This window comes from Heliangelus exortis, chromosome 17 (genome assembly GCF_036169615.1).
Source record: "Heliangelus exortis chromosome 17, bHelExo1.hap1, whole genome shotgun sequence".
Taxonomy (NCBI): domain Eukaryota; kingdom Metazoa; phylum Chordata; class Aves; order Apodiformes; family Trochilidae; genus Heliangelus; species Heliangelus exortis.
Genome location: NC_092438.1, coordinates 15,062,696 through 15,090,273, shown reverse-complemented (window position 1 = coordinate 15,090,273; position 27,578 = coordinate 15,062,696). Strand labels below are relative to the sequence as shown.

Sequence of the window (27,578 nt, the reverse complement as noted above, 5' to 3'; positions counted from 1 at the left end):
ATCCCAGAGCGTTTCTCCAGGCCGGAAAGCTCCCAGCCGGCAGCACGCAGGCTGGGCCATGGGCTCCCTCCCTCCCTGCTGGATTTTCTTCACTTGTCACTCGCCCAGGGCTCCCTCAGGGCCCGGCCCGGCCTCTCAGCCTCTCCCTGGAGCGCTGCCGCCCCCTCTGGGCGCCTTCCCCTCAGCGCCCGCCGCCCGGGGCTCCCTCCCGGCTTCCCCCCCCTGCCCCGGGGCGAGGAGCGGGTACCACGCCGCTCACCCCCGTCCCACGTCCCGCCGGGCCCCGCAGAGTCGGGGGGACGGGACGGGGAAGGGACACGGGGGGACACGGCCCCGCTGTCGCCATGGCAACGGGCGGCGGGCAGGGCGGGCGCGGCCCTCGCGCTGTGCGCACGCGCGGCCCGGCCGGCGGGAACCCGAGGGGCGCACGCGCACGCCGCCCGCCCGCCGCCGGCAGCGGGAGGAGAACGTTGGGACCCCGCGCATGCGCCGAGGGGAGGCAGCGGCGGCAGCGCTGCCCCGGGGCTCCCGGAGGTGGGGGGGGGCGGGACGCGAGGGGCGAGGAGCGGCGGCGGCGGCGGCGGCGGCGGCGGAGAGGTCAGCGGCGGGACGGGACGGGACGGGACAGGGCCGGGCCTGGCGGGAGGGGCGGGACTGCCAGAGCGGCGGCCGAGCGGCGTGACGTCATGACGCCGACGCCGTGGACGCGGCGCCACCTGCCGGCCGGGAGGCGGCGGCGGCCCCCGGGGACGGCGTCACCGCCAGGGTGTGGCGTCATCTGAGGGAGGATGTGATGTCATCGCTGTGACGTCATTGCCCCGAGGAGCGCGGGACGGCCCCTGGTGTGGCACCGGGAGGCTCGGGCACCCCCTGGTCGCCTCTGGGCTCCCTGAGCGTGCCGGGGCCGTCCCGAAGGAGGAGCCGGGCCGTGTCCCTCAGGGCCCCCCCAGGGTCCCCTCAGGCCTCAGCCCCGGCTGGAGCGGAGCAGGAGCCTCGGGGCAGCAGGGGTCGGGTCCGGGTGGGCAGAGCTCCAGCCATGCCAGGACCCCAGCGCCAAGAACCCAGCGGTAAAGGAGGGGAAGGCGCTGGGTGAAGGGCTGGTTGTGAGGGGAGGCCTCGGAGCTGAGGTGTGCCCTGACAAACTCTGGTTGGTGTGCCCAGCCTCGGAGCAAACCACTCGCCAGCAGTCACGGAGCAGCTCTCCTTTCATTCACCTTTGCCTTCTCAGCATCTGAATTCATTGGTCTTTGCAGTCACATTTGGAAACCCATCGAGCTACGTTTTAGTAATTTTAAATGTTTGGTATTGATTTTCTGTGATTTTAATTCCTCATTTTGTCCCTTGCTACTTCTTTAATGGTTTACAAAAGAATTACAGTTCTGTTACCAGTCAGAGGGCTCATTAAAAAGGTATTAGCTGAGCACAGGGGATCTTGGTTTTCATAAACCTATTTGTTAGTAATTCCATTATCCATCTTTGTTCATCAGTTCCCATATAAGCCATCCCTTTAATGGCCTGGTGCTGGTCTCAGTCTGAAAGAGGGGTACTTACCCCCTCACCTGTCCTTTCTGAGAAGTCACAGCATCCTCTGCTTGCAAGTGACCTGATTCTGATGACAGAAATACTTCCAGTAGCTGCTGTGCAGCACAGGCTGCTTTCAGAAGGAATATTTAGTATTCTCAGTATTAACAGCTCTAGAGCTTATCTTACAGTGACCTGGTGGCCTTGGTAAGTTTTCCTTTTTGCTTTTTGTGTACACCTAAAACATATTTTTGAAACTCCTTAACTTTTCTGACCAGCAAACTCATCTCCTGTAATTTTACCTCCTTCTCACTGTAGTGCAACTCATTGTTTCTATCCAATGCTGTCCAGTTCCCTTAACATTATGTTAGTTTATATTTGTGTTTTCACTGTTACTGTGATTGCTTTTCTCTCTCTAAAAGCCAAATTAGGTTTTAGTAAGTGTTGTTCTCTTTATTGATTTATGGGACCTCTGGTGAAATGTTTTTATTCAGTCCTGAATTTTCCTGAGTTCTCGATTCTATTTTACTGTTAAAATACTAATTTTTAGTTGTTTGCACTCAGATCACATGAGGATTTTTGAAATACCACTGCCTGTATTTCTGGTTTCTGTGTTTGCCTACAAGCCCTCAGCAGCCGTTACCTTTTATTCCTCTGTTCACTTCCCCTTTGCCCCTCCAGAGGAGGCATCAAGTGACCATTTCCTATTTCAGTGAGGTGCTTCACCAAGTCAGGTGTTTCTGCAAGGTTTGAAAAGCAGAAGAGCATTTTGTCATGTAAGGAGTGACTGAAAATTCACGTCTGGACGTGCTGGGTTTGCTCCTGCCTGTGGGTGCTTTGCCATCTGTAGGAGGTGGGTTTAAGGGAAATGTGAGCAGGGTCCTCTGGGGGGTTTCAGGGAACCCCAGAGGCACTGGTGCTGCTCGTTGCTGAGATTGCTCATTAGAACCTGAGGAGGATTTTCCTGGTTATCATTTCCTTGGTTATCTCAGCTTGAGTTAATTTGTTGTTTCCCATTTTCCATGCCTGGTTTTGTTGGCCTGTTCTGGCACAGAAAAGCTGGCAGGGACCTGGACGAGGCTTGGAGTTTCTGCTCTGCTCTTTGCTCTCTGCACAGAGGCAGAGCTGCTGCCCTGGGCTGAGGTGTCTGTGCAGAGCAGGGACTGTGATAGAGGTGCTGGTTAGGAACCTGGAGAGAAGAAACTCTGGTGAAGAGAGTCTTTAAAAATATGAAAGAATCTTCTTTGTCAGAAGCTACCCTGTTGCCATGCAGGTTCTTCTCCCTCAGGAACTGGTAGGAAGGCTTTTTGTTACTGGATTTGGTCTGGAAGAATCCCCAGGGACTGGCTGCTGGTGTGGGTTCCAGAACAAACACTGCAGACATTCTTTCCCTTTGCAGTGTTTGGGCTGGACTGGCTGAAGGTTTTGCTACCAGGCTGCAGATTTCCAGGCTGCAGCTTTCAGAAAAGGAGAAGGGGAGGGGGCAGTAAAACTTCCAGTGCCAGCACAAGGCCCTGCATCCCATCACCCTGCCTGCTGTCAGCACCCTCTAATTAGCAGCCAGGCTTCAGACAGGCCGTGGCAATTAGCTCAGATGAGGCTGAGGTGCTGTCAGTCACTTTGATCCCATTTGGTGACTTTCCCTGGAGCTCTGGCCATACAGGACTGTCAGGACCACTCCTACCCTCATCTTGCTGCTGCTGGAGGAACTGGGAGAGTTGCTGAGAAAGGTGCCACCCACCCTTCCTTCTGCAGCTCATCCTGCCTGGCACACAGGCACAGCCTCACCCCATGGCCCCTGCCTGCACACCCACCACCCCAGGCCCAGCACCCCGGGCCCAGACCCAGCACCCCAGGCCCAGACCCAGCACCCCAGACCCAGCACCCCAGACCCAGCATCTCAGACCCAGCATCTCAGACCCAGCACCTCAGACCCAGCACCCCAGACCCAGACTCAGCGCCCCAGAGCCAGCACCCCGGGCCCAGAGCCAGCACCCCAGATCCAGCCAGGAACAGAGCTGCCCCTCTGGGCTGTTCCCATGGAGGTGGGGGCAGAGGCTCAGTGTGCAGGAGGGGGTGGTTTGTGAGTCTGTATGAGAAGAGCTGCAGATTGCTTCCTGCATCACTTCCTCAGGTTAAACAACCCCACTTCCCACTGTGTTCCCTGTGAATCCCAGGGAGCTGCTCCCAGGGCAGCTTTCCTGCCCTCAGAGGGAGCAGCTGGGGGGCTCTGTGTGGAGGCACCACCACGGGGGTGAGAGGGGAGAAGGCTGGGTACAAGTTGTTGAGTCCTGCCTAGAACTGATCCACACTTTGTGGTCATAATGGTGACATCTTCCTGGAGACTGGAATGGCAGGAGAAGTGTTCCTGGAACAAGTGGGCAGGCCCAGATGTTGGATCCTTGAGAGATGGTGGTGTCAAGTGGTGGGGCTGCTGGGAGAAATATCCTTTCAGTTGTTAAAAGACAAACTGCTCTGAAAGGTGGAAGGGCAGCAGATGTTTTACCTGCTGTGTCGTGTTTCTTTAAACAGGATTCTGGAGTTGAACTAAGTAATTGTAAGGTAGTAAGGTTTTGTTTCTTTATATTAAACTGGTTGAAATGGTAATTAAGTTATTTGCAGATGTAGCCTGGTTTCTCCTGTAGATTGTCACTCAGTAGTCTAATAGAGTAGTTTTAATTTGTCAACAAATGAGGAAATAATGAATGGAATTATGCAGAGAGTGGCTTTGGAGCTTCTGTCCTTGCCTCAGCAGCAGACAGGCAGTGAGGTACAAAGGAAGAAAAGCCAAAGAACTGCTGGAAAGGGATAATTCTTAGGGGAATTTTTCGGTTAAAGCAGGGAGCTCAATTTCTAAAACAGAAATGCCAGGATCAGAAAGGTGAGAGGGTGTTCCATGGCTGATGGGAACAGCCAGGGGGCTCTGTAAGGGTTAATGGTTGTGGTTCTGGTGTAAAGGGAGTTACCAGGAAACAAAATCAGTCCCAAATGGAGAAGGCAAGGATGGGCTGTTTGTAGGGTAATGGGATAATTCAGGCTGGTAGTCACCTCAGGAGGTCTCTGGCCCAACATCCTGCTGCAGGCAGGGTCAGCTATGGATCAGACCAGGTTTCTCAGGGCTTTGTCCTGTCTGTCTGGTTGTGCTTTCTGGGCTCACCAGGCACACAGGAAACTTGCCAGCATCTTGTAGCTGTCTCTCTGCCCCTGCCACCTGGAACCTGAGCCAAAAAGAGCAGTCTGTACAAAAGACACTAAGTCAAACCTTTTCCCTCCCTCTTCCAGTTCCATCTTTCATTGTTACTGGTCCTGCTTTGTGCCATTTTGCTGATCCACGTTTACCTGGAGGGCACTGCTGGGCTGTAGGTTGGGAATCCAAGTGGATAGGTAAGTGCTGCTGTTTATTTTATTTGTTGAGTCCCAAAGGCTTCCAAAGTGAACTGAATACTATACTGAAAGAAATTATTTTCAAAGCTGTTACTTTTTGAGCTCTACAAACTGGTACCAAACTGGTGTTTAGACACATTAATAGCAGCATCAGAAATCCTGGGATGCTGAGCAGGGCAGAAGTCTGTAAATACAAGTCTAGAAAAGGAGGAGTAAGACAGATAAATTCTTAGTTTTCATAATTTTTATGTCTGACTTGGTCTACCTGGGGCACTGGACTTTAACTGCAAACATAAAAGTGCTGATCTGTTTCAGAGTTCAGTATCAGGAACTCACCATAAATAATACTGCAGTGTGAGTGTGTCTGTGAGAGGTATTTAGAGCCATGGAGGATGTGAGATTCTGCCTTTCTCCACATGCTGTCTTCTACTTAGAGGAAAATGGTCAATTTGCAGTGATAACTATACCAAGATTCTGTCCAGGAAAATGAAATTTATGAACTGGCTACATAAAACTTCAGTTTCTCTCTAACAGGAAATGACTCCAGGATTCACAGCAAATCCTCTGCTGGTTTTGGAGCCCAAGTTTAAAATAAGTAAATCCATTAACATCTGTAATTGCTTATAGGAAAGGCTGACCCATGAAAGTGTGTAACCAGCATTCCTTAGCCTCCAGTGTCTGCAGCCAAGTCATTTGAGAAAACAATCTGCATGTGTTTTTCCTGCTTTTTGAGTCTTCCTGTGCCCAGAGCTTTACTGGAGAAACTGAACCACAGCTGCTGTCATTCCAAGTGAAACAGTCCAGGGCAGGCTTGAAAGAAATAGGTTTTGGGAGCAATATAAAACCTCTGGTAAGATAGCCAGAACCATAGTGAGCTTAGGACTAGGAAGAAGAGAACAATCAAAATGTCTAAGAATAGAGATGGAGTTTTAATGTTGCCTGGGGGCTGATGACATTTCCATCTGGACATTGTACCCAGTGCTGTTCCAAGCAATCCCCAGCCAGCACTGCTGTTGTTACTGAGGCTGAAAAGATTAAGAAACTCATAGAAAAATACCATTGTTTAGTCTGTGTACTTGGTGTATCTGAGTGCATCTGTGAGCTGTGGTCAGTCCTGTGATTTGTTGGGTGCTTTGAGCAAGATCTCAGGATTAGGGAGCAGGAGAGCTGATCCTGAGGAGGAGCAGCCATGGAGGTCAGAGGAGAGACAGGTTCAGCATGTTGGGTAGAGCTGTTCTCAGACTTGGCCCTGAAGCCCTTCTGAAATGCCAGAAACTGCTTTTATTTACTCCTCAAAAACGAGCTTGGGCTTTCCTTTTAAAAGCTGCAGAGCTGCAAAGCAGAATTTTACACTTTAGAATAACTGCTTGATCTGAACTTTGGGTTTCTTCCCCTCCCCTGCTGCATTCCCCAGCCTTGTGTTACATAAATGTAAGGACAAGTGCACACAGGAAAGGAAAGTCTCAAATCCTGAGCTGCAGGACAAAAGCCCACCCAGTGTCAGGTATCTGGTTTGAAGGCTTTCCTCTTCTTTCCTGCTGGGGCTGTGCTGCAGTTGCAGTGGTAGTGGTTTGGCTCAAGATGTGGTGTTTCTAATCTTACAGTTCTATACAAATTATCTCCTCCTTCAGACTTTTACCTCAGCCCTGTCCCACACTTGTCTGCATATACCATCCCCAGGAATCACCTTTTTCACATTTCCTTGTGTCTTTCTGAAGCCCTGTAGCACATCACAAGGGTCCTACACATGCTAAGTATGGACTGAGGTTCTTGACTTGTGGTCTGGAGTCCTCTGAAGAACCAACTTGTGACAGCAAGTGGGGTCCTGGGGGAAGGAGTGCACTCTCCAAAATGGCTGTGGATTAGGGGTGGGAGGATAGCAGGAGGGTGCCCACTCTGACAACCTCATCAAAGTCTGGAGAACGGAGGGAAAGAACTGGTGAAAACTGCAGGTCATGGAGGATGCAAACCTGAACTGACTGATATCTCCTCCTGTCCTCACAGTGTCACAGGCCCTGGCATTAGTGGAACCTGCAGGCCAATGGATGAACAGGACAATGATTTCAAAGAGCTGTGGGCAAATCTTTTGGGCAGAGCCAAGAAAAAAGCTGGGGATGCTGAGGCAGCAAAGAGGGCTCAGGGCAGGCCAAAGAGCACTGCAGCAAGGAGCAGACTGAGAAGAGGCAAAGCTGCTGCTAAGAGCCAAAACCACCATCACTTACCAACGAATTTCACTCAAGACTTGGGTCCAAAGGAACAAACATTGGTGCACAAAGAAGATGGTGACACTGTGGCCTGTGGTACTGGTGAAACCACACAAGGGGATGGGAAGAGGAGCCCTTTCCCAGGCAGCCAGCTGAGTACAGTGCTCAGTGAGTGCAGCCAGAGGACTCTGACAGGTGAGTGAGCCCACATCATTCAAACAGAACATGAGCTAGGACTGAACACACTCTGTAGTCCAGTGGAGCTCTTCAGAAGTCCCCTTGGAGGGGACACAGAGCAGCACAGCTTGAAGCAGGGTTGCCTCTTGTGTTTCCATCTGCACGTGGCTGCTTAGGCTGCTCCAGGGGTTTTGCCTTGGGGTGTGTTCTCTGCTACAGGCAGGCAGATGTCCTTTAGTAAGGTACAAGTGATGTTTTGGGGAGTTATTACTCACTGCTTTTTTGCACTGTTAGAACTGAGAAAAACACCCTGAAGTCCTCTAGAAGCAACCTTAGAGTATACTGAGGTGTTTTCACTCAGTGCATCATTGTAAGGTGAAACATATTGCCACTGGGTGTTGTCAAGGCCAAAACTCTGAACGAGTTAAGAAAGGTGTTGGATTTAGTCCTTAAATTGATAAATAAGGTCAGGCAGAAGGATTGGATTGGTTTGCACTGGTCCTGTCCTGATCAGACACAAGATACTGGCCTGGGGGGATCCACAGGATCCTCCAGCAGAGCAGCAGTGTCCTGAGGTGTTAGTTTGTCATTGTCTGTGCCACCTCCCTTTGGGAACTCTGGGTTCCTTCATGCCAAAGCCTGAAAATCTGAGCCACAGGTAGGGTTTGGAGAGAAGAGCATAGACCAGCAGGAACCAGAGGATGCTCTGAGGTGGGAACACTGGGGGGGGCTGCCTTGCTTGTTGATCTTGCTGGTGACCTTCAGGCAAGGCCTTCTCTAATGTTCCTTCCTCTGGAAGGGATGTGGAGATACCTCAACTCTGCTGGAGCACAGGATCCTCTTCCTGTAGTTACCAAGTACAAAGTCATAGCTGAACAAATTGTTTACTTCTCTAGGAATGGCTGTTGCAAAACTCAGCCTGGCTTAGGCTGCTGCTGGAGAAGACTTGGGGCAGCTCAGCTGTGTGTTTAAAATGGAGTGGTAAAGCTGTGGTGTTTTCTCTCCCTCCAGTCAGCACCCTGAGTGGCACTTCCCAGACCACCTTGTCCTTCCATCCTGCTGCCCAGCCAGGGCCCTGCTCCTCACACCCCCCCAAGGCAGCAGCACCCACGGGCTCCAAGGTGCGGGTGGCAGAGCTGGTGGTGGAGAGAATGCAGCAGTTCAAGAGAGTGGCCCCTGAGCAGCTGAAACTCAGCACAGATGATGGTTTGCCAGAGCCTGAAGCCCACAGGGATTTCCCTGGCAGGAGCCAGGAGCAGAGCCCACCAGAGGATGGTATGTTTCCCTTAGCTCTGGTACGTGCAGGAGGAGTGCTGTGGGCTGGGCAGAAGGGCTGCACGAGGAGCAGCCTGGATTCCTGGGCTTTGTTCCCAGCTAGCTGAGTGGCTCAGTGTGCAGCACCAGATAAATCACTCCACATTGCTGTAGAAAAACTGCTTTCTCCATTGTTAAAGCACTATCCATACTTTTCTCCCAGCTCTCCTCTCAGGATGAATTAACCTCGTCTCCAGTTCCAGAGGGATAATTGCTTGGAAACAGGTTGAAATTCCAACAAGATCAGTGAACTTTGTCATCCTTCCCTTGGGACAGTGTGAGGTAGCTGTTAGGTAAATGTGACATCTTTGGTAGATCTCCAGGCACTCTGTAAGGTGACACTTTCTGTGCAGATGAATTGAATCCACAGCAATTTTGCTCTGGTTTTGCTCTTTCCAAGCCAGGGCCTCGGTGGTTCTGTATGGACACGAAAATACTGTGTTTGAACAAGTGGTGTGTAAGGTCCCATGTTCTCCCCTGAGACTGTAGCCAAAATTTCCCCTTCCTTTGCCTCTGAGGAGTGATGTGCTGTGCAGGAACTGCCACCTCCTGCTCCCAGGGCAGTGCAGGGCAGGGAGTGACAGAGTGCAGTTTGTACATCACCTGTGAGATGTGAAGCTGCAAGAGAAAGTGCAATTGATTTTTACACGTGCAGCTTAATACACTGAAAATAACAGGTGTAATAGCTCCACACATCTCATGCAGGATTCGTAGTTTTCTCTCTTAGATCATCTCTCCCTTCTTTGCCAGATCCCCCCCATCTTCCCTCCCTGGAGCATGACACTGCTCTGGCTCTGGCTCTTCAGCAGGAAACCAAAGTGGAAGCCCTGGCAAGCCTGGAGGATGCAGGATTGTTTTTCTGTCAGATCTGCCAGAAGGATCTCTCAGCCATGAACACAACACGACGGGAGCAGCATGTGAACAGGTGACAGGACATGATATGTCCCCTCCTTATTCTCTCCCCCTGAACCTCCTAGATTGCTCCCTCAGCTCAGCCATCACAGCACCTGGGAGCAGGGCACAGTGGGATCAACTTTTATGGCTTGAATTAACAAGTAGTTCTGCTCTCACAGCAGAGCCTGATTGGCCCTTCTCATTTCCTCAGGGGCTGCCTAGAGATGACTGTGCTTTCTTCTCTTTAATATGGTTTAAATCTTAGCCCAGACAATTTATCAAGTCTTCAGAGGTGAGCGTTGCCATCCTGTCACAGGTGTCTGGATGAGATGGAGGAAGCACAGACCTCTTCCTCCAGCAAACCCCTGGTCCCTGAGTGCCCCATCTGTGGGAAGCAGTTCCAGACCCCACAGAGCCGGGCCGGTCACCTGAAGCGCTGTGCTGTGGAGATGGATGTTCCCCCTAAGCTGCTCCTTCAGGCAGTGCAGTTGCAAGTGTCCTCACTTGGTGATGCACCTCTCCAGTGTCCCAGGTAAGCTGAAAATAAGCTGGTTCCTTCCTTGGGCCTGAGGGATCTTGGCAGAGACACTGAGCCTCTGGGGTGAGTGGCAGCAGTGAGGCAGACCCACAGGTTGGGTGGGTAAAGGAGGTCACGTAGAGCCAGGACCTCTCCAGTCACCATGTGAGGAGAATGTGGCAGGAGAAATCATCTTGCTTTCCTTCAGAAGTGATCAGGTGGTGGGTGACTTGAGAAGTCATCAGGAAGGAGCAGAATGGGGAGTAGATAATCTGACTCTGGTTTGTCAGGATTATTTGTGCTCTATGCAGCAAATGCTGTGTTTGAGCTTATTGAGCAAATCACAGAGCATGAGTGTGAAGTCTCCCAAGCATCTGTGGTGCCAGTGCCTCAGCTGCTGGGCTTGTGGCTGTACTGGATGTTTGTGCTTTATACCCCAAGCCAAAGAGGAAGCAAACGTGGTGCTTTGAGATGTGCTGAGTGCAGGGCTGGATCTGTGCAGGCTTGGGTCTGAGCAGAGCTTCAGAGTGCAGCCAGTGGTGCCTGCCTGACTTTGTAAAAAGGTTTGTATGTCCCTTTGTGCTGGGGGAGGACTGTTGGCTGTTCCCTGTGGAAGCAGGAGAGTGGGAAAGCATTTTCTGGCAATCTTGGTTTTGCAGTGCTTCAACATATTTTATCCCCTTTGATGCAAAGAAGTGTTGAAGGCAGAGCTGCCAGGTGTGCTGCAGCCTTGTGCTTCCCTGTTCAAAATCAGCTTTTCTCTAAATCGCTCTGAATTCCAGGGGTGGTAAGAAATCCTTTGCTCTCTGCTAGGAAGAAGGTCCTGGACAGTTTTTTCTTATGCTGGATACAGGAGTCTGTCTGAGCAAGCAGAGCAGCTGGGCTGGAGTGCTCGGTGTCTCTTGTCTCTGGTCCAGCCACATGAACTCTGCCTCCCTGCTGCATTCTTGTGTTTCAGCAAGCAGCCGAGCAGGTCAAAGCGAAAAGGCTCCTCCAGAGAGAACTCAAAGCCCATGCAGAAAAGGGCCAAAATGGAGACTAAGGATGAGGATTTGCTGGTTGCTATGGCGATGTCACGCTCCCTGTTGGAGCAAGAAAAGCAGGAACCAGCAAAATCAGTTACAAATGTGAAACCAGTGGCTGCTTTGCCAATCAAATGGAAGCCAGGATCAGGTATGTGTTACAGTGAGTTAGTGTCAAAGGCTTTGTGCCTGGAGGAGTAATGCAGCACAGCCTGCTCCTCACTGAAACTTTCCTGTTGGCTTTGGGAGGGGTGACAGCCTTGTTTCTGGTTTGCTTAAGCTGTCAGAGCTTCAGCAAGATACAGTATCCACACAAAGTCCAGGAAGGCTGCAGGATGTCCATGGGTTTTAGTGAAATCCCTTCAGAATCTTACGCTTTTTCTCACCAATGGATTGTTTTGAATCTGTAAACTGTTCTTCACGTAAGCTGTTTTGTTGTTTTTCTCTAAACTGTGGAAGTGGAAAGAAATAACATGAAAAGATTATTGTTATTTCTTCACAGTAGATTTTTTCTCTTAACTCATCTTGCTGCAGCCTGGGTTGCTGCAGCGTTTTCAGCCCTATCTCTCATCTCTTTGTTTTCTTTCTGCCATGCATCCATGTACACCACATGCTCCTGAGCACGTGCTTTGCTATTCCAGTGTGCAAAAGGATTTAGAAAGGAAGAGGAGTGCCAGGGGGGAGCATGGAGTGCTGCACAGAGGGAGTTCTCACTCTTCATGGCACTGCACAGGTTTTGTCCTGTCAATAAATTGGATTTGGGGCTCAGTAAGACAGAGATGGTAAGACACAGGGTTTCCAAATGAAAGCTGCACCACGTTCATGTGAGCTGTGGTTTGATCTCCTCAGTGACCAGTACACAAGAAAATGATCCTTCATGGATTTGTTGCTGGTTTTCTCTGCCTTGTTTTTAGGAAGCAGTGCCATAGAGGTGCTGGGAGGCAGCCTGCATGGATATTAGTGCCCTCCCTACTGATCAGGTTTAGTAGAGGTGTGAGAGCTCCCAGCAGAACAGGGTGAACTCTTCTGGAGGTCATTTCCCCCACTGGGGTGAGGTGAAGCTCTTGATTACCCACAGAAACCTCAAGAGTTCTGTTCAGCTTGTAGCTGCCTTTTGGTCATCACTAATTGCAGCACCTGAAGGAGCTGACAGGTTGAGCTTTTCTGCCCTGTGTGTTCAGCTCTTTATTTATTTGAGTTCCTTCTCTTTTTAAAGAGAAAAAGCAGCGTAAACGAGGCCCAGCTGCCCCTCCACCCCTGCTGCTTCAGGACCCAGAGAAGGCCCTCAAAAGGATCCAAGAGCGAGTAGCTATGCTGCTGGCAGAAGAGGTGGAATTCCCTCCCACCCCTCAGCTTCCCACCAGTAAAATTTTGGAGGATGAATCTGGGAAAGCAGCCTGGCTCTTGCCATTGCCCAAAACCAAAGAATGCTTTTTATGGAATATCAGTGCTCTGACAGGACCCTGTGACCCTGAATCGTTCTACACTGCAGGATTAACCCCTCCAATTGTGCCTTGGAAGCCTGTGCAGGTGAGATGCTCTTTTGTCCTGGCTCTGATGTTCGTGTGCTTGCCCTGTAACCCTTCTCTTTTCCTCATTTGGAATTTAAACACAAGTCCCCTGCCTGTGCACACTCAGTGCTCATGCTCTGTTGTCCCCTGCTCTTACACAGGTTTTATGATCCTGAACTTCCATTTCTCCCTTTTGAGAGGAGACCAAGGCTCATCTTACCATGTTATTCCCTGAGCTTTCAGGAAACAAAACCAATGAGAGCAAAGAATCCTGAGTAGAGGGACCCCATTCTTGCATTCAAGCCAAAAACTGCCAGAGAAGTTTAAAAAAAATAGGAAAGAATCCTTTAAAATCATGGCAGGAGAGCATTTTCCCCATCTGATTCTATCCAGTCACAGAAATGGCTAAGTCATTTTTACTTAGAAATAAACAAACAAACCTGTTTTATTGGGAAACAGAGACCAAATCTGGGAAGTATCAGCTCCAAGGTGAAAGTTTGATTTAGTTACATGTAACTGCAAAAGCATTTCAGAACTCAGAACAGAAGAACACCTGGAGAGCTGCAGCTGTTGCCAGGCACTCCAGATACTGAAATATTGAGGTGTTGGGAGCTCCTGCTTGGCCTTGCCTGCACAGACATGCTCCTGGAGAAACCACCTCTGCTGCATTTGCTGCTGTAGCTCCCTTTCTCCTGTTTGGAGCTGTCTTATCTGCAGAGAGTCTTTCATAAAACTGCAGAAAGCTTTTGCCTCAGAAGCCCTTGGATCTAGGGAATGCTCTGTAATCCTTTCCTGGATCTTTCAAAAGGATGAAGTAGGGGCTGCACTCTCTGCTCTGCAAATATGTAAAACCTGACCTCATTTATTGGTGTCTTTTTTCCTCTTCTTTTGATCAGATTCACAAGCCAGAGACTCTTCTGCCACCAGTGGGATCTGATCAGCTCAAAGTATCCCAGCAAATTCAGCCTGACCTCAGCTCTCATGAGCCCACTGACATGGAGGTTGGAGGCCAAACCTCTGATGAGTTCAGGTCAGGCCATGAGGATGGAAAGTTTTTATCTCCCAGTCAGAAGGATGTTCAGACCCTGCAGGACCTGGTGGAGTTGGCCAAGGAAGGACTTACCCTCACTCAGTGGAACCTTGATGCTGAGCAGGTTCAGGCAGTGGAGCAGGCAGGTAAGTTGTGGCAGCTTCATGAGCTGTGTCCCTGGTGCCTTCAGCCCCACAGAGCCAGACTTGTGCTGTGGTGCATTAGGAGAACCATGGCAGGACCCACAGGATGTGGAAGTTGATCCAGGAGGTGATATTGTGGGAGGGATGTTTTTCTGCTCTAAGCTTTAGATACAAGTAAGCTGATGTTTCTGAAATTATTCATAAATCCCAGCATTTAAGAGAATTCCTGGACAGCTGATACTGAATTCTGGTTTTAAATTCCCTTAAAGATGCCAAAGTATTTCCTGTCAGGTGTGTTTAACAGCTGGGCCAGAGTTGCTCATCCCAGCTGTTTGGACAGTCTGTTATGGGCATTGTCTTCTGAGGTCTTGAGACAATCAGGTGTAAAAGAGGTGCAGGAGAGATGATTTCGTGTTGGTGCACCAAGCACACAGCCTGAAGTTTGTCTGTACTCACACAGGGCTGGAAACATTTCAGAGTGGGCAGCTCTGTGCTGTCCCTCCCACCCATCTGGATGGTCCTGGCACACACAGAGCTGCAGGGCCTTGGTGCTGCTCCTGGCTGGATGGTGCTCAGCTGCTCACAGTGCAGTGAGGGAGAGGCTGAGCCTTCAGCTCTGCCAGGCTGCTTCAGGGGTCTGTCAGGAGGTTTAACATTGCTCTGACTCACAAAGAAGTTGTGTGTGATCTGTGATGGCTTTTTCTTCTTTGAGGAAAAGAACTGCCTGCCAGTGAGACTCCACATAGTGGCTTTGACTCCAAAGAGAAGAGTCTCCTGAGGAGCAGCAGCAGTAAAACAGTAAGGACTGCTTTTTCCCCCACACTTTCTTTGTATTTATTTAGGACTGTGAAAAAGGAGCTATTATCTTTGTGCAGGTCATGGAAGTATGGAATATTTCCCATTCCTTTCTGTAGAAACCAGGAGGTGCTTGAGGTTCACAGTCAGTCAGGAGTGAGAGTGGGCACAGGTGAGATCAGGACCTGTGGTGATGTTTCACTGATGCTCACAAGCAGGCCTGGGGATTTTTCAGTGCTTGTCCTGCCTGATGGGAGAGAGGATTGCAAGGGGCAGACAGCAGAAGGCCAATCTGTGCATAGTTTGGAGCAATGGAACCAGGTCAGACAGTTACAGCTCCAGGAGTATTTGGGGGCAGGAGCTAGAGATGCCACTTCAGGCAGTACTCAGGCAGTACTCTGCTTTAATGCCCAGGCTGGCAGGAGAAAATTGGCTGCAGCCCAGGTGAGACAGAGCTGCCTGGTGCTTCCTCCAAGCTCATGCACCCCTTGGTGCTTCTGAACAGAGCTGTTCCTCCTCTGTCACCCTCCTCTCCATGCTGTGCCTTGCAGTGAAAGAGAAAATTATTGCAAGGACTTGCTGAGTCACACTAAATCCTCTCCTCTGGCATAAAAGCCTGAGAGATGATGTGGGATGCCATGAGGTCCATGGGTGATGGGTGCTTTGTCACTGCCAATGTGAGCTTTAAAAAATCCACAGTTGTGGGAACACATATCAGAGGAACTAGCTTGAAAACTGGAGTGCTCTCTGTGGTGACTACATGAAGAATACTGGCTGGTAAGTCACAGATGGTGGCTTTGTCAAGCCAGTGTGTTCTGTAGGTCACACCCCAGATTCACCAGGGGAAGTGTAATCCCCCACTGGGTGTGTAATCCATTTTCTTCAACTGAAGGGCATATAAAAAACCCTAATTCATCTTCTTTCTGAGGTCATCCACTGTATCTGGTGAAAATTATTATCTTTGCTTTGATGATAAATAATTGTAGCTTCTGCTACCAGGTAAATTGTGATGCCTTGAGAAAGGACTTTCATGCTGTGCTAGTAGGGTCAAGAGGCTTTGAAAAGGAGACAGTTCTGTGAGGGGGGATTCTGCTCAACTTGAGGATCTCAGCTGCATGTTACAGAAACTCTGTTCTCTGGGGGTATTAAAAATAAATCCTTAGCAGGAAAAACCACCTTGTTTTCTAAGATTCTGAGTCTGTTAAACCCAAGGCTTCTAGCAGTACAGGAACTCCTCTGCAACTGTTTCTGAAACTCAGTTGCTACCAGCAAAACCAGTACAATAATTTTTTCAGGTTTAGTTTGATTCCATGTTGGTTTTCCTGAGCAAGTGATGTGTTGCTGTAGAGCTGGGTTGGCATTTGAAGAGATTTGTGCTTTGTATGAGTAGAGGCAGAGTGTAGCCCTGTGGGGTGAGTGCATCCACTGAACTGGTACCACATCCCCCACCCATGCTGAAGGGTTTTGTGTCACCTCTGAACTCCAGTCTAGGTGACCTCCCCCTCAGGACAGTGTCCTGGTGTCCTGCCACAGGAGCCCATGCCCACTCAGAGCTGTCTTTGGCCCCGTGTGTTTGCTTTGCACAGAGAACAGTGCAGCCAGGAGGTTTCTGTCCTGCTTTAATTTCTCCATTCTCGATTCATAATCTTAGCAGCAGCAGGAAAGCTGTTCTGGGCCTGCTGCCTGGAACGTAGCATCAGGAGTCTGTGTTTGCTGGCATCCTGGGGTCCTGTCCTGCAGGTATCCTACCTGCCAAGAATAAGAAAGCAAGGAACAGAGATCAGTTTCCAGACTGAGCTTCCTGTCTTCCCCTTGGAGATCAGTCCACGCCACTGCCACGACAGGCAGAGCCTTCCCTGGCCCACCTATGGAGTCCTGGAAGGAGAGTTCCCAGTGCTGCTCCAGTGCTAATGAGTGCTGGCTGCCTGCAGACACATGCTGGAGCAAGCAGAAAGCTTGGGTTTGCACAGCCCACTGAGCTAATGTAGAAACCTGCTAATAAAATAAAGGGCTGTGTTGTTCCAGGTGGAACTGCATCTCATGCAGATGTTCATTGGAATAAAGCTTGCAGTTTCTCAACTCTGCAGTAGGTTTGAAAAGCACAAGGTCAGTGAATTAGTGTGTTTGCTCTAAAGAGCAGATTGGAGACCACCTAAAGAACCTGAAGGTGAACAAGTCCATGGGACCTGATGGGATTCACCCATGGCTTCTGAAAGAACTGGTGGGTGAAGTTGCAAAGCCACTGTCCATCTTATTTGGAAAGTCCTGGTGAAGTTCTGGCAGTCTGGTGAAGTTCCTGCTGGCTGGAAAAGGGGAAACATAACCCCCGTTTTCTAAAATGGAAAAAAAGAAGACTCAAGGAACTCCAGGCCAGTCAGTCTCACCTCTGTGCCAGGCAAGATGATGGAGCAGATCCTCCTGAAGGCTCTGCTAAGGCAAGCAGATAACAAAGCCTTTTGTGATGGGGTCACAGCCTCAGTGAACAGAGGCAGAGCAACAGATGTCATCTACCTGGAGCTGTGCAAGCATTCAACACTGTCCCCATAACATCCTGATCTCTAAACTGGAACAATAGAGATTTGTTGGATGGAGCACTCACTGGATAAGGACCTGGCTGGATGGAGGCACCCAAAGAGTGGTGATCAGTGGCTCAGTGTCCAAATGGAGAGGTGTGGGGAGTGGTGTTCCTCAGAGGTTGGTACCTGGACCAGTGCTCTTTATCACCTTTGTTGGTGACATGGGCACTGGAATGGATGCACTCTGAGCAGATTTGCTGCTGACAACAACCTGTGTGGTGAAGTCAACTCACTGGAGGGAAGGGATGGATCCAGAGAAGGGGACTGGTGCAAACCACATGAAATTCATCAAGGCCAAGTGCAAGGTTCTGCACCTGGGTCAAGAAAATCCCACGCACCATTACAGGTTGGGAGGAGAAGGGGTTGCAGAGAGCCCTGAGGAGAAGGACTTGGGGGTGGTGATGGACCAGAAGCTTAACATGAGCCCTCAGTGTGTGTCTGCAGCCCAGAAACCAAGCAGGTCCTGGGCTGCATCCACAGAAGCACAGCCAGTCAGTAAAGGGAGGGGATTCTCCCCCTCTGCCCTGCTCAGACCCCACCTGGAGTCCTGTGCCCAGTTCTGGAGTCCCCAACACCAGAAGGACACAGAGCTCCTGGAAGGTGTCCAGAGGAGCCACTGGAATGCTCAGAGGGGTGAGCAGCTCCCTGGGAAGCCAGGCTGAGGGATTGGGGTTGTTCAGCACTGGGCACTTCCAGAGGCACAACAGTTACTTAGAGGGATCTGAGCCTCCAGAAGTTTGCCTGAGATGGGATCCTACTGGGAGCAGCTGGAGGGCAGGACGTGTTCCTCACTGCTGTCCTTGGCAGTGTGCCCCAGGACTGACCTTACCAGCACCAGGAAGCAGCCACAGGAAGCTCAGTCTGCCAGCCCTCCCCAGAATCTCAGCAATGGGTCCTAGAATGATAATAGAGATTTTGGTTCTCTTTTGTAATTGAGTGGAGTTTCCAAAAGGGGTTTCAGTAACATGCACGTGAATTCCTTTGAACTAGAAACCCACAGTAGTTTAATTCTAGGTGGGCCCCTCTTGCAGAGCTGCTCTCCTGTCATTGCCAGACATTGAATGAAAGAAGAAACCCCATCCCTGAGTCATCCTCTCTCCTCTAATTACACTGAATCAAGTTCAAGTCCGTCAAAGTGGAAATTACAGTTTCCTAAAAATGTGGTGGGAGGCAGCAGATCAAGAGGCCAGCTGTAGGCAGTGTCTGGACCACATCAGGAAATGGTGTGGTGAAGATCTGAGGGTGATAATGTGCTGTAACACAAGGCAGAACAGAGAACACAGCACGAGGAGCCTTTCTTCACAATTGCCAGACTCTGAAAAAGTGAGGGAAAACAAAACCAGAAATGCCTGTGAGACATTTGTTTTATGGAAGGCTTGAAGTTGCTAAAGCTGATGAACACCCTCAGAAGGCAAGGGCCATGTCTGCAGAGCAGTGCTCACCCTACAGCAATGCTGACAGACTGGGTTGTTCCCTCCTTATTTGGCAGGGAAATATCTGACAGTTGTAACTGAACTTCTCTCCGTGTTCCCTCTGTGTTCCAGTCCTCTCTCAGGTTGCTGGCTGAAGATTTCAGTGCCATGGTCAACAACCCCCACTTAAGTGATGTCCAGTTCCAGGTGGACTCTGGGGAAATCCTTTATTCCCACATGTTTGTGTTGTATGCCCGGTGCCCACAGGCTGCTCAGGCTGTAAGTACTGCTGGCAGGAATTCCTCCTCTGCTGCCCTCACCCACCCCCACTCAGTCACAGAATCACAGCACCATGAAGGGTGGAGAAGACCCCCAGGGTCATCAACCCAACACCACCCTGCCCACTAAACCACACCCTGAAGTGTCACACCCATTTTTTCAACACCTCCAGAGAAGGTGACTCCACCACTGCCCTGGTGGACCTGGCCACTAGTGGCCTGACCACTCTTGCAGTGAAGAAATTGTTCCTAATATCCAGTCTGATGCCAGGGAATTGGCACAGAGCACTGCTGGGCCTGATGGCAATTACCTCTGGATCTGCAGTGGTTTTTCTCAGCTGAGGAAATGAGAATCCTGACCAAGTGGTGGAAAATGTGGTGCTTTAATCTGGGGTAACTGTGGGGAGGCAAGGACCCTTCCTCACATGCTGGCCATGAGCAATGGAGGAGCTTCCTAAGTGCTTTTTGCCCTTGAATTTCAGTACCTGGGCAAGTGCAGGCCACCTTGTCCCTCTTGGTGTGTCCTGCCTGTCACCCAGGCTTTGATGTTTTGAGCACAGAGATTCTGGGAAGTACTTGAAAATAACCTGTGCAGAGATTTTGTCACTCAGAGTTACCTTGGAGGTAGCTGCAGTGAACTCTGCTTTTTGCAAGGTTAGTGAAGCAGTTTTTATGTTCTCAGGAACACTGGGTTGAACAGTTCCCATCTTGCTCCTCTGCAGCCTCCTGTCAGGACAGGGAAGGGAAGTGAGCCCAAGATTTGGACTCTTTCACAGAGCTGGTACCAGTCCATACAGCCAGCTCCCTGACAAAGGGAGCTTTCTTTAAAACTTCTGTTGGAAACAGTGGGATTAGTTTTATCCTCATGTGTGCTGGCAGTAGTTTCCACCCAAGGTGACTCAGACATTCCTAAGGGGTCCATGAAAAGCTGGGAAGGGGAAGAAAGTTTTTAAATGCCAGACAGCAGCCTTTATGGGAAATTTTGCCAGGGATCTTCACAACCAGTAGCAAATCTGCATGTGTCCACAAATCTGAGAACTTTAAAACAATTTAGCCACGTTCTCTTTATTATTTCCCTGCAACTCAGTCTGGCTTTCAGCATTCCCATCCACTGTTTGCATGGGCAGGAATCATTTGTGTGGGTAGAGCTGTGGGATTGGCCCTATGCTGTGTTTTTGATTCCTGCAGAGGGTTGGTTTCCAGTAAGTCCCCACCTGCAGAGCAGCATTTTGTGGTTTTTCTCTGGGTAGGTGAGGGACTGCTCTTCTTGGTTGAAGATTTCAGGTAACGAGGAGACCATAATGAATCAGAGATTCCTTTGGAGCTGATGTTTGCTGCTCTGTGGCTTCCCCCAACTTTGGAGAGAGTTTCAGATAGCACAGTTTGGCTGCAGAGGAAGTGAGACCCTACTGAACTGGAGAGGCATTTTCTCCAAAACGTGAGCCCAGGTTGGGCCCACGCGGGCAATGGTCCCGTTCAGAGGAGCAGCAGTGAGCCTGGTGTCTGCCTGCAGAGCTGGGGGTTTGGCCATGGATCAGGGGCAGGTGAACTTGAAACAGGTCAGAGGAAACGTGCTGGGACAGAGGTGTAGATAACTCTGGAAACTGCTCTGGGAAGTCCTTTGATTTCAAAACTAACAGGAGAACTCCAAGACCATCTTTTATAGGTGTGATGTAGGAGTCAAACTTTATCCAGGCTGACAGCTGTCAAGTGAGGAAGGAAATGGCTGTTCCACATGAAGCTCTGCATCAGGGGTCTTTGGGTTCCCTCTGGAGCATCAGGTCCTGCTCCCAGCATAAGACTTTGGCAAATGAAAGGAATAAGCTACCAGGAACAAGAAGATTGGTGTTGCTGTGCCTCTACCAGCCAATGGACTTGTTTTGCTTCCTTCCCACCCCAGGTTCACAGCCAAGGGATCTTGGTGCAGGAGGATGGGAACCCCCAGACACGGCGTCTGCTGCTGGGTGAGGTGGGGGCAGAGGCTGTGTGTGCCTTCCTGCAGTACCTGTACTCTGCTGACACTGACATCCCTGCTGGGCTGCTGCCCCACGTGGGGGCTCTGGCTGCCAGGTTGGTATCCTGAGCATGGCTTGGATCCCCTCATGCCCACAGACCCCACCCTGGCACCTTTGGTGGCAGTTTTAGTGGCTTAAAAGTTCCATAGTCTTCTGCTTGCACCTTAAATGAAACTTGACCATAAGAACATCCTACTCTTACATTTCCTGTGAGTTTCTCCTCATCTGGATCTTGTACATCTTAGAAAACCAGCAAATTCTTTACAAGGTGCATAAGAGTGCTCAGGCAGCCAAAGAAGAAGAAACACTGGGGAAAGAAAGGACTAACATTGGTGTTGTATCATTGCAGGTTTGGTGTGAGGGAACTGATGGCAAAGTGTGAAAACAAGGCTGGAGAGAGTCAAGTGTCTTCTGGAGGAGATTCAGAAGATGATATTATCTCTGTGACAGATGATAAAGATTGTGAGGACAGAACTGAGAACTTCCAAGACCTCCTGAAGTCAGTGTGGGTCGGTGAGGAGGAGGAGGAGGAAGCTATGCTGAGCCCTGAGTGCCAGAATGAAGATGACAGTGGGGTGGGTGAACAGGAGCTGGAGGAAATCTATGAGTTTGCTGCAACCCAGAGGAAGATGATTCAAGGTGAAATAGAGGTGAGCAAGGGAACAGACTGCAGCAGCTGCAGCAATACTGAGGCAGCCCCAGGTACCAACCTGCAGACCGAGGAGGAAGAGGTAAAGAGGTCTGAATCTGCTTCAGTAAGCAACAACTTCAAAGATTTGAGGGGTGACAGCGATGGGGAAAGATCAAAATGTGACTTGTCTGCACATGAGGAAATGCAGAATATAAATAGGTGCAGGACCATGAATGCTCTGCAGAGTGCAGAGCACCAAAAATGGGACACAGCTGATGAAGGAGAGACCATCCAGAGATGTGAGAGTGGGAAGGATTCCAAGTCATCTCAGCTCCCTGGAGATGGGGCAGGTCACTGTGATAAACAGTTTCCTGTCACCCAGGGTGCCAGTAATATCCATGAAAGTTACCACCACTTGTTTTCTGCAACTCAGGGAGAGTGCTGTGAGCTTTCCCCATTGAAAGAAAGTATCAGAGAATCTGGAGAGGCTCCTGGTGAAAAACATGTTAATGTTAATGAGTCCCTTCTGTGCAGCAAGTCACAGAAACACCTGTCTCCTCCACAAAGGAATGGTTTTTACTGGAGTCCTCCTCCCAAACCTCATGTGCCCCTTTTTCCTGATGTTGGCTCGTCACCTGCATCTCCAGAATCAGAGAGAAAGATTACCAGAGAAGTGTCAACACCAAAGCAAAAGAGAAGGGAAAGGTCATTGCCATCTGATGAAATGCTCTTTCAGAAGGCTGAGGAGCTGGACACTGCATCAAGAAATGGCAAGGCAGTTTCTCCAGTGGCCCCTCCTGATGCTGATTTAAACAAACATCTGTATGTCCCAGCATTGTCATCACCAGTCACCAGAACTCAGGATGCTGCAGCTCAGGAGAACCAGGAGGGTGATTTTATTGTTTTATCTTCTGATGATGAAATGGAGTTACAACGAGAGAAGGAGTCACCAGAGTCAGGCTCTGTTCTGAAGACACCAGAAATCTGTGGGCAGCTGAAATGTGCAAACATAGAACAAGGTCCTGAGGTACCAAAACCTGAACCCAACTCCTCAGTCACTGAAACAGAGCAGAGATCTATGCAGGTCTCACGTGGCATGACAGATACAGTGCACATCAGTCCTGATGTTGAGATGCCCACTGAATTGCCTCTGGGCAGACAAACAAATGCTTGTGTGGGGAGCAAATGGAGTCCAAACCTGAGCCCTGAAAAAAGGCTTGGTCATGAGATGTCTTCAGGTACAGACAGCTCCTGGCTCGTGCCAGACACTCCAGTTCTGAGCAAGGGCAGAAGTTTCTCCACACAGACTGAGGTCACAAGTATTGATTCTGTAAAGAGTACAGGATCTAAACTCAGCTCACAGAACTTAGCAGCAGGTAATAGTAACCATGACATGGCTGGAAACTTAATGAAAGATTGTGAAAAAACATTGTCAGGCAAACATCTGCCTATGGAGGCCTCAGGCAGTGAAGGGAGCCCTCCCAGCAGCCCAGCACCAGGAGCTTTGTCCAGGAGCTCCCCACCAGCTGCTCCAGTGGATGAACTTCTCTCCCCTGACCACACCAACATAAAAAGCAAATGTGGCAAGGTCTCATTTTTATCCCAGCCTGTGCCCTCATGCCATGAGCAGCCACTGGAGGATAAAACAAATATCAGTGTGGTTGAGATAGGGGACAGTGAGAAGGAAATCAGTCTGCCTTCTGTGAGTAGTAGTGTCCTGCTTTGTGATGACCCCCCAGGCCCTGCTGATGACTGCTGGCACATTGAGTGTCTGTCACCAGTCAGAGGTGACAACCAGGACTCCTTCTGTGTCAGCCATGCAGAGACCAGCACCACCAGCACACCCAAACTGGACCTGAGCCCAGCCCAGCTGCAGGAAATTCGGGGCAGCACCCCTCTGCAGGGGAGTTCTCTGAGCAGGAGAAGAGCTGTGAGTCCTGGTGAGGCCTGGCCATCAGGGAGCAGTAAACCAAGTTACCTGAGCTCCAAACTCTGGGATGACTGGAATGGAGAAGAGGTGGAAGATGAATTCCCAGAGATGCTTCCTCTGTCCCAGAGGCCATCAGCTGCAGCTGGTGCCTCTCAGCCAGATCTTGTGAAGACTCCTGGTGAGCACTCCTACTGGTACCAGTGTCACTGAACTGGGTTAAACTGTCCTGCTGGTCACTTGGGTCTTTTGGCTTTCTGATCTGAAGTAGTTGTCAGGGCCAGGCACAAAGAGGGTACAGTCACCTTCTGCTGGGGGAGATTCCTGGAGCAGAGCCACTTGTGTTTCATCCACACTGGTTCTTTGATTGTCATGGGCCTTGCAGAAGCTCCAGGGACTTGGAGGAGTAAACCCTCCCCAGGGCAGCACAAACCCTTCCCAGGGCAGCACAAACCCTTCCCAGGACAGCACAGACCCTCCCCAGGACAGCACAAACCCTCCCCAGGACAGCACAAACCCTCCCCAGGGCAGCACAAACCCTGTCCTTCAGCTTGTGTGCCAGGGGGGATTTGTTCCCTGTAGTAGTGGGGGCTCTGTTCAAGCTTTTGCTTTTCATGCACTGGTGAAGCCAATTGGTGTCAGGTTGTGGTGACAACACCAGGACATCAGGTGAGCACCACACCCCAGGCACAGGCACAGGGGGTGTCCTTGCCCTGGGAGTGTCCCTTGTCCCTGCCCATGCACAGGCTTCACTGGTGCTTTCCTGCAAAGCTCTCCTGATGCCCACTTGTCTTCTGCTGCCTCCTGTTTGCCAGTTCTGCAGCAGACCTCTGCATGCCCAGCTCATATCCTTGGGTGGTTCCTTCCACCTAGGACCAGTTATTGATCTCATGGTATCATATTATGCCATTATTAATTATGCCACACTAAGTGATTAGTTTAATGGGTGTTTAGAACATGATGTATGAGATTGAGTGTGCTTCACAGGATCAGTAAATTGGTGTTTTTGAATCAGTATCTGACTCCAGACCTCAGCAGCTTGTCTTGCTCAGTTTCTTCTACATCAAGACCCTATTATGAAACTTCCCTCCTGGGAGAACAACCACTTTACAGAATTCAGTAAACGTGAGGTTTTTTAACTGCCTTGCAAATATTACCTATTCTAACAAACCCCTTAATAGGCTTCATATGCAAGACATAACATATGTCTTAATTTAAGCTGTTTTCTGATTTAAATCAATAAGCCTTAAGCCTCCTAGTTTAGGAAAAAAATGTGTTGACCATTCTGTTCAGTAAGTAAATAAGTAAAAGAGCTTGTGGAAAAATTCTGCTGCTTAAACAATGATTATATACTGTGAGGGGGGAAGATTAGAAGTCCTTTTAAAGTCCTTTCTGTACTAATTCTGATGCTGGTCATTTCATTCTGCTGCAGAAGCTTCCTGTCAGGAGGATGGGAAGCCTCCCCACACTCCCATGACACCAATGCCAGCTTATTCCATCATGGAGACCCCACAGCTGAAGAAGGAGCTGCGCAGGTCAGTGGCACCTCCACCTCTCCAGGAGCAGCAGCTTGTCAGCAGGCAGTGTGAAAACAACCTCCTGGGCTGAAGGGAAACCTGGGGGAAAGCCCAGTCAGTGGCTTTGGAGGTCATGTCACACTGTTCCAGCTGACCACCTGTGGCCTGAGCCCCTTCTGGAGCTGTTGACAGTGGAAGGTGCAGCATGATCTTCACCTGAGCTCCCACCTTGCTCTTCCAGGTTTGGTGTTCGTGCTCTCCCCAAGCGGCAGATGGTGCTGAAGCTGAAGGAGATATTCCAGTACACTCACCAGGACGTGGACTCTGACTTTGAGGATGAAATCCCATCTTCCCAGCCTGCCCCCCAGAAGGCTCTGCCCAAACACTCCAAGGCAGGGCAGGCTGGAGGTGGGAAGCGTGGCACTGCCTCCAGGGCTGTGGGCAGGAGGAAACAGATTGCTGCTGCTGGGCAGGCTGATGGTCACCTCCCTGGGGCCCGTGGAGCACCCAAGAAGAGAACTAAAACAACAACCTGTCACCCAGAAGGAGCCAAAAAGCAGAAAAAGTCATCTGTATCTCCAGAGGGATGTTCCCTGGCAGCTGATGGTGAGGAACCAAAGCTCTCAGCTTCTCAGGAGTCTGCAGTTTCTTCAGAGGATGGAAGTGACATCTCCTTTGGTTCACAGAGGTGAGGAGACAAAATAATAAACAAAACAGTCAATGGAGCAGGACAGAGGAGAGCTAGGAATATGGAAACAGAGGTGAGTGTCCATGTGGCCTGCAGTGGCCCTGTCACCTCCTTGGGTGTGTTATTTGAAGGTTAGCACCCTCCTACAGGAAAGAAACAGGTTTTGGGGTTTTAATCCAATTCCCAGTGAGCTATTCCCAGAACAGGGAAGTGCTCGTGGCTGCGTGTGGGCAAGGCCTGCATCTGCCCTGCCTGATCTCTGCAAGTTAGAGTGACAAGGAGCACTCTTAGCTGAGTGCCTGCAGGGACTGCCCTGCCAGTGGCTCCAGGCTGGGTGAGCTGGGGCACTTGGTAGAACCTGTGCCATGTTCTGCTTTGCTCATTTCATACTGGGCAGGCTGTGATCCTATAGAGGGGAATCACAGGGGGTGCTCACTGGGGGCTTGGGGGGCTCTGGTCCTGTCCTTGAGAGCCTGTTCTGTTGTTGATCTCTGCTCTGACATGATCTTTCTTTTAGTTCTTTCATAAATGGATTTGAAGCCTCAGCTTTCACATCTGAAGAGGAGGAAGAGGAGTTTCCAGCATCTCAGGCAGCAGCACGGGAGGAAGAAAAGCTGGAGGCAGTGAGGTCCTACATCCAGTCCAACTCAGCCCTGTACCACAGAATTCTGTTCTATGAGCCCATCGAGCTGGATGACCTGCACACTGAGCTCAAACAGAATGGCATCAAAATATCCAAGGCAAAGCTGCTGGGCTTCTTAGATGCTCACTGTGTCACATGTACCACAGCCAGAGCTCGGAAACAGAGGCAACAGAGAAGAAAGGGGAACAAAAAAAAGAGGAGACGATGCTGAATGGAGCCCACTCCTCCCTCCGTCCTGAAGATTTTGTAGCCGGGGCCTTCAAGTGACGCTGGGACCGCATTCCGGGCTGGCGGTACCGGCGGTTCGGATGGGTGGGTGCACTGCTCCTCCTTGTGGCCTGCTCAGGGGTGACATGCTGGAGAGGCTGGGAACTCAGCTGCCTTCCCAGCCCTCAGCTCCCCGTTGCACAACTCCTCCAGCCGCTGGGCTGCCTGCAGCACACGGACCCTCTGGAGCCTCTTCTTCCCCCCCATCTTTTCCTCCTGTGCCTTTTTTTGCATTTTTCTAATAGGTTTTAGGTCCCCAACTTTTTTCCCCTTGGTACTTCCAGAGGCAGATTCTTCCCCAGTGACTCTTGCCAGGAGCTTTTCCCTGGGCTCTGAAATACTTAACCCTTCAAGTTCCAGTGCTCAGGAGAGTAACTTTACTGTGAGAAACCTTCCCCCTGTGTTAAGCACTCAGTGTTTAGACCCCTGTGACTTTCATCCTCGTTTCTTCAGCTGACAGTTACCCTGCTGGTTGTTAAGGCAGGAGCTTTGTGGAAATACACTGCCTTTCTTCTGTCCTTGATCCACTTTGCAGTTACTGGTAAGACTCCTGTATCTGTGTTCCTTAAATGGCTGTAAAACAGCAGATGTGATGCTCCCCAGAGTGCCCTCTGACACCAGACATCATGTGGAAGCACTTCAGAGTCCAACATCCAGTCCTGGGTGTTCCCTCATGTGCTGGAGCTGTGTTAGAGGTCCCATCAGTTCCATATTCAGAGTGCAGTGGGACCATGTCACTGCAGCTGGAGTTTGTCCCCAACAGAGAGGTTTTTAAGACAGTGTTAGTGTGACTTCTGGATCTCTTCAGGACTTTTTATAACCTGAGTTAAGCCCTCATCAGTCTCCTTTCCAAACTGGACTGATCTAACATTGCAAAGTGTCTCAGTCTCTTGGGGGAATCTTGGACCCCAAATTGTCACCTTTTGTGTATTTGCTTGCACATCCTCTGACTCTTATCTGTTCTGGTAGTTCTGCAGGGAGTCTCAGCACTTCAGAAAAAGAAGCCAGATTTCTAAATGTATTTGGAACATATAAATATTTTTTTCTATTTTTGATACGAGACCTTGGTTTTATTTGATTTATATTATATCCAATAAACAATTGGTAAGGTA

The 27,578-nt window shown here is 50.2% G+C and overlaps 1 protein-coding gene across 4 annotated transcripts; it reads left to right on the top strand.

Moving 5' to 3' along the window:
- Positions 1-923: 923 nt before the first annotated feature.
- On the top strand, positions 924-27,578 carry SLX4 (SLX4 structure-specific endonuclease subunit). Of its 4 annotated transcripts, none has more exons than XR_011729198.1 (16): positions 924-2,297; positions 4,804-4,905; positions 6,910-7,304; positions 8,298-8,561; positions 9,351-9,525; positions 9,811-10,026; positions 10,970-11,184; positions 12,250-12,563; positions 13,441-13,720; positions 14,430-14,515; positions 18,633-18,779; positions 20,679-20,848; positions 21,143-23,532; positions 24,784-24,886; positions 25,110-25,629; positions 26,074-26,203. XR_011729198.1 is itself a non-coding variant. In XM_071760538.1 (16 exons), exons 3-16 carry the CDS (start codon positions 6,947-6,949, stop codon positions 26,408-26,410), a joined length of 5,502 nt encoding a protein of 1,833 aa, XP_071616639.1. In that variant the 5' UTR covers positions 924-2,297; positions 4,804-4,905; positions 6,910-6,946; the 3' UTR covers positions 26,411-27,578. The 4 variants fall into 4 exon arrangements, 3 of the variants coding, with proteins under 3 accessions (XP_071616639.1, XP_071616640.1, XP_071616641.1); XM_071760538.1 differs by having other exon boundaries at positions 25,110-25,556; positions 26,074-27,578; XM_071760539.1 differs by having other exon boundaries at positions 14,436-14,515; positions 25,110-25,556; positions 26,074-27,524.

What these genes read in the sequence shown, in the direction of transcription:
- SLX4 (XM_071760538.1), top strand. Translation starts at nt 6,947, where the DNA reads ATGGATGAACAGGACAATGATTTCAAAGAGCTGTGGGCAAATCTTTTG. An exon ending in CAGCCAGAGGACTCTGACAG is followed by an intron (nt 7,305 to 8,297) that starts GTGAGTGAGCCC and finishes CTCTCCCTCCAG; the next exon opens with TCAGCACCCTGAGTGGCACT. An exon ending in GTGGGGGCTCTGGCTGCCAG is followed by an intron (nt 20,849 to 21,142) that starts GTTGGTATCCTG and finishes GTATCATTGCAG; the next exon opens with GTTTGGTGTGAGGGAACTGA.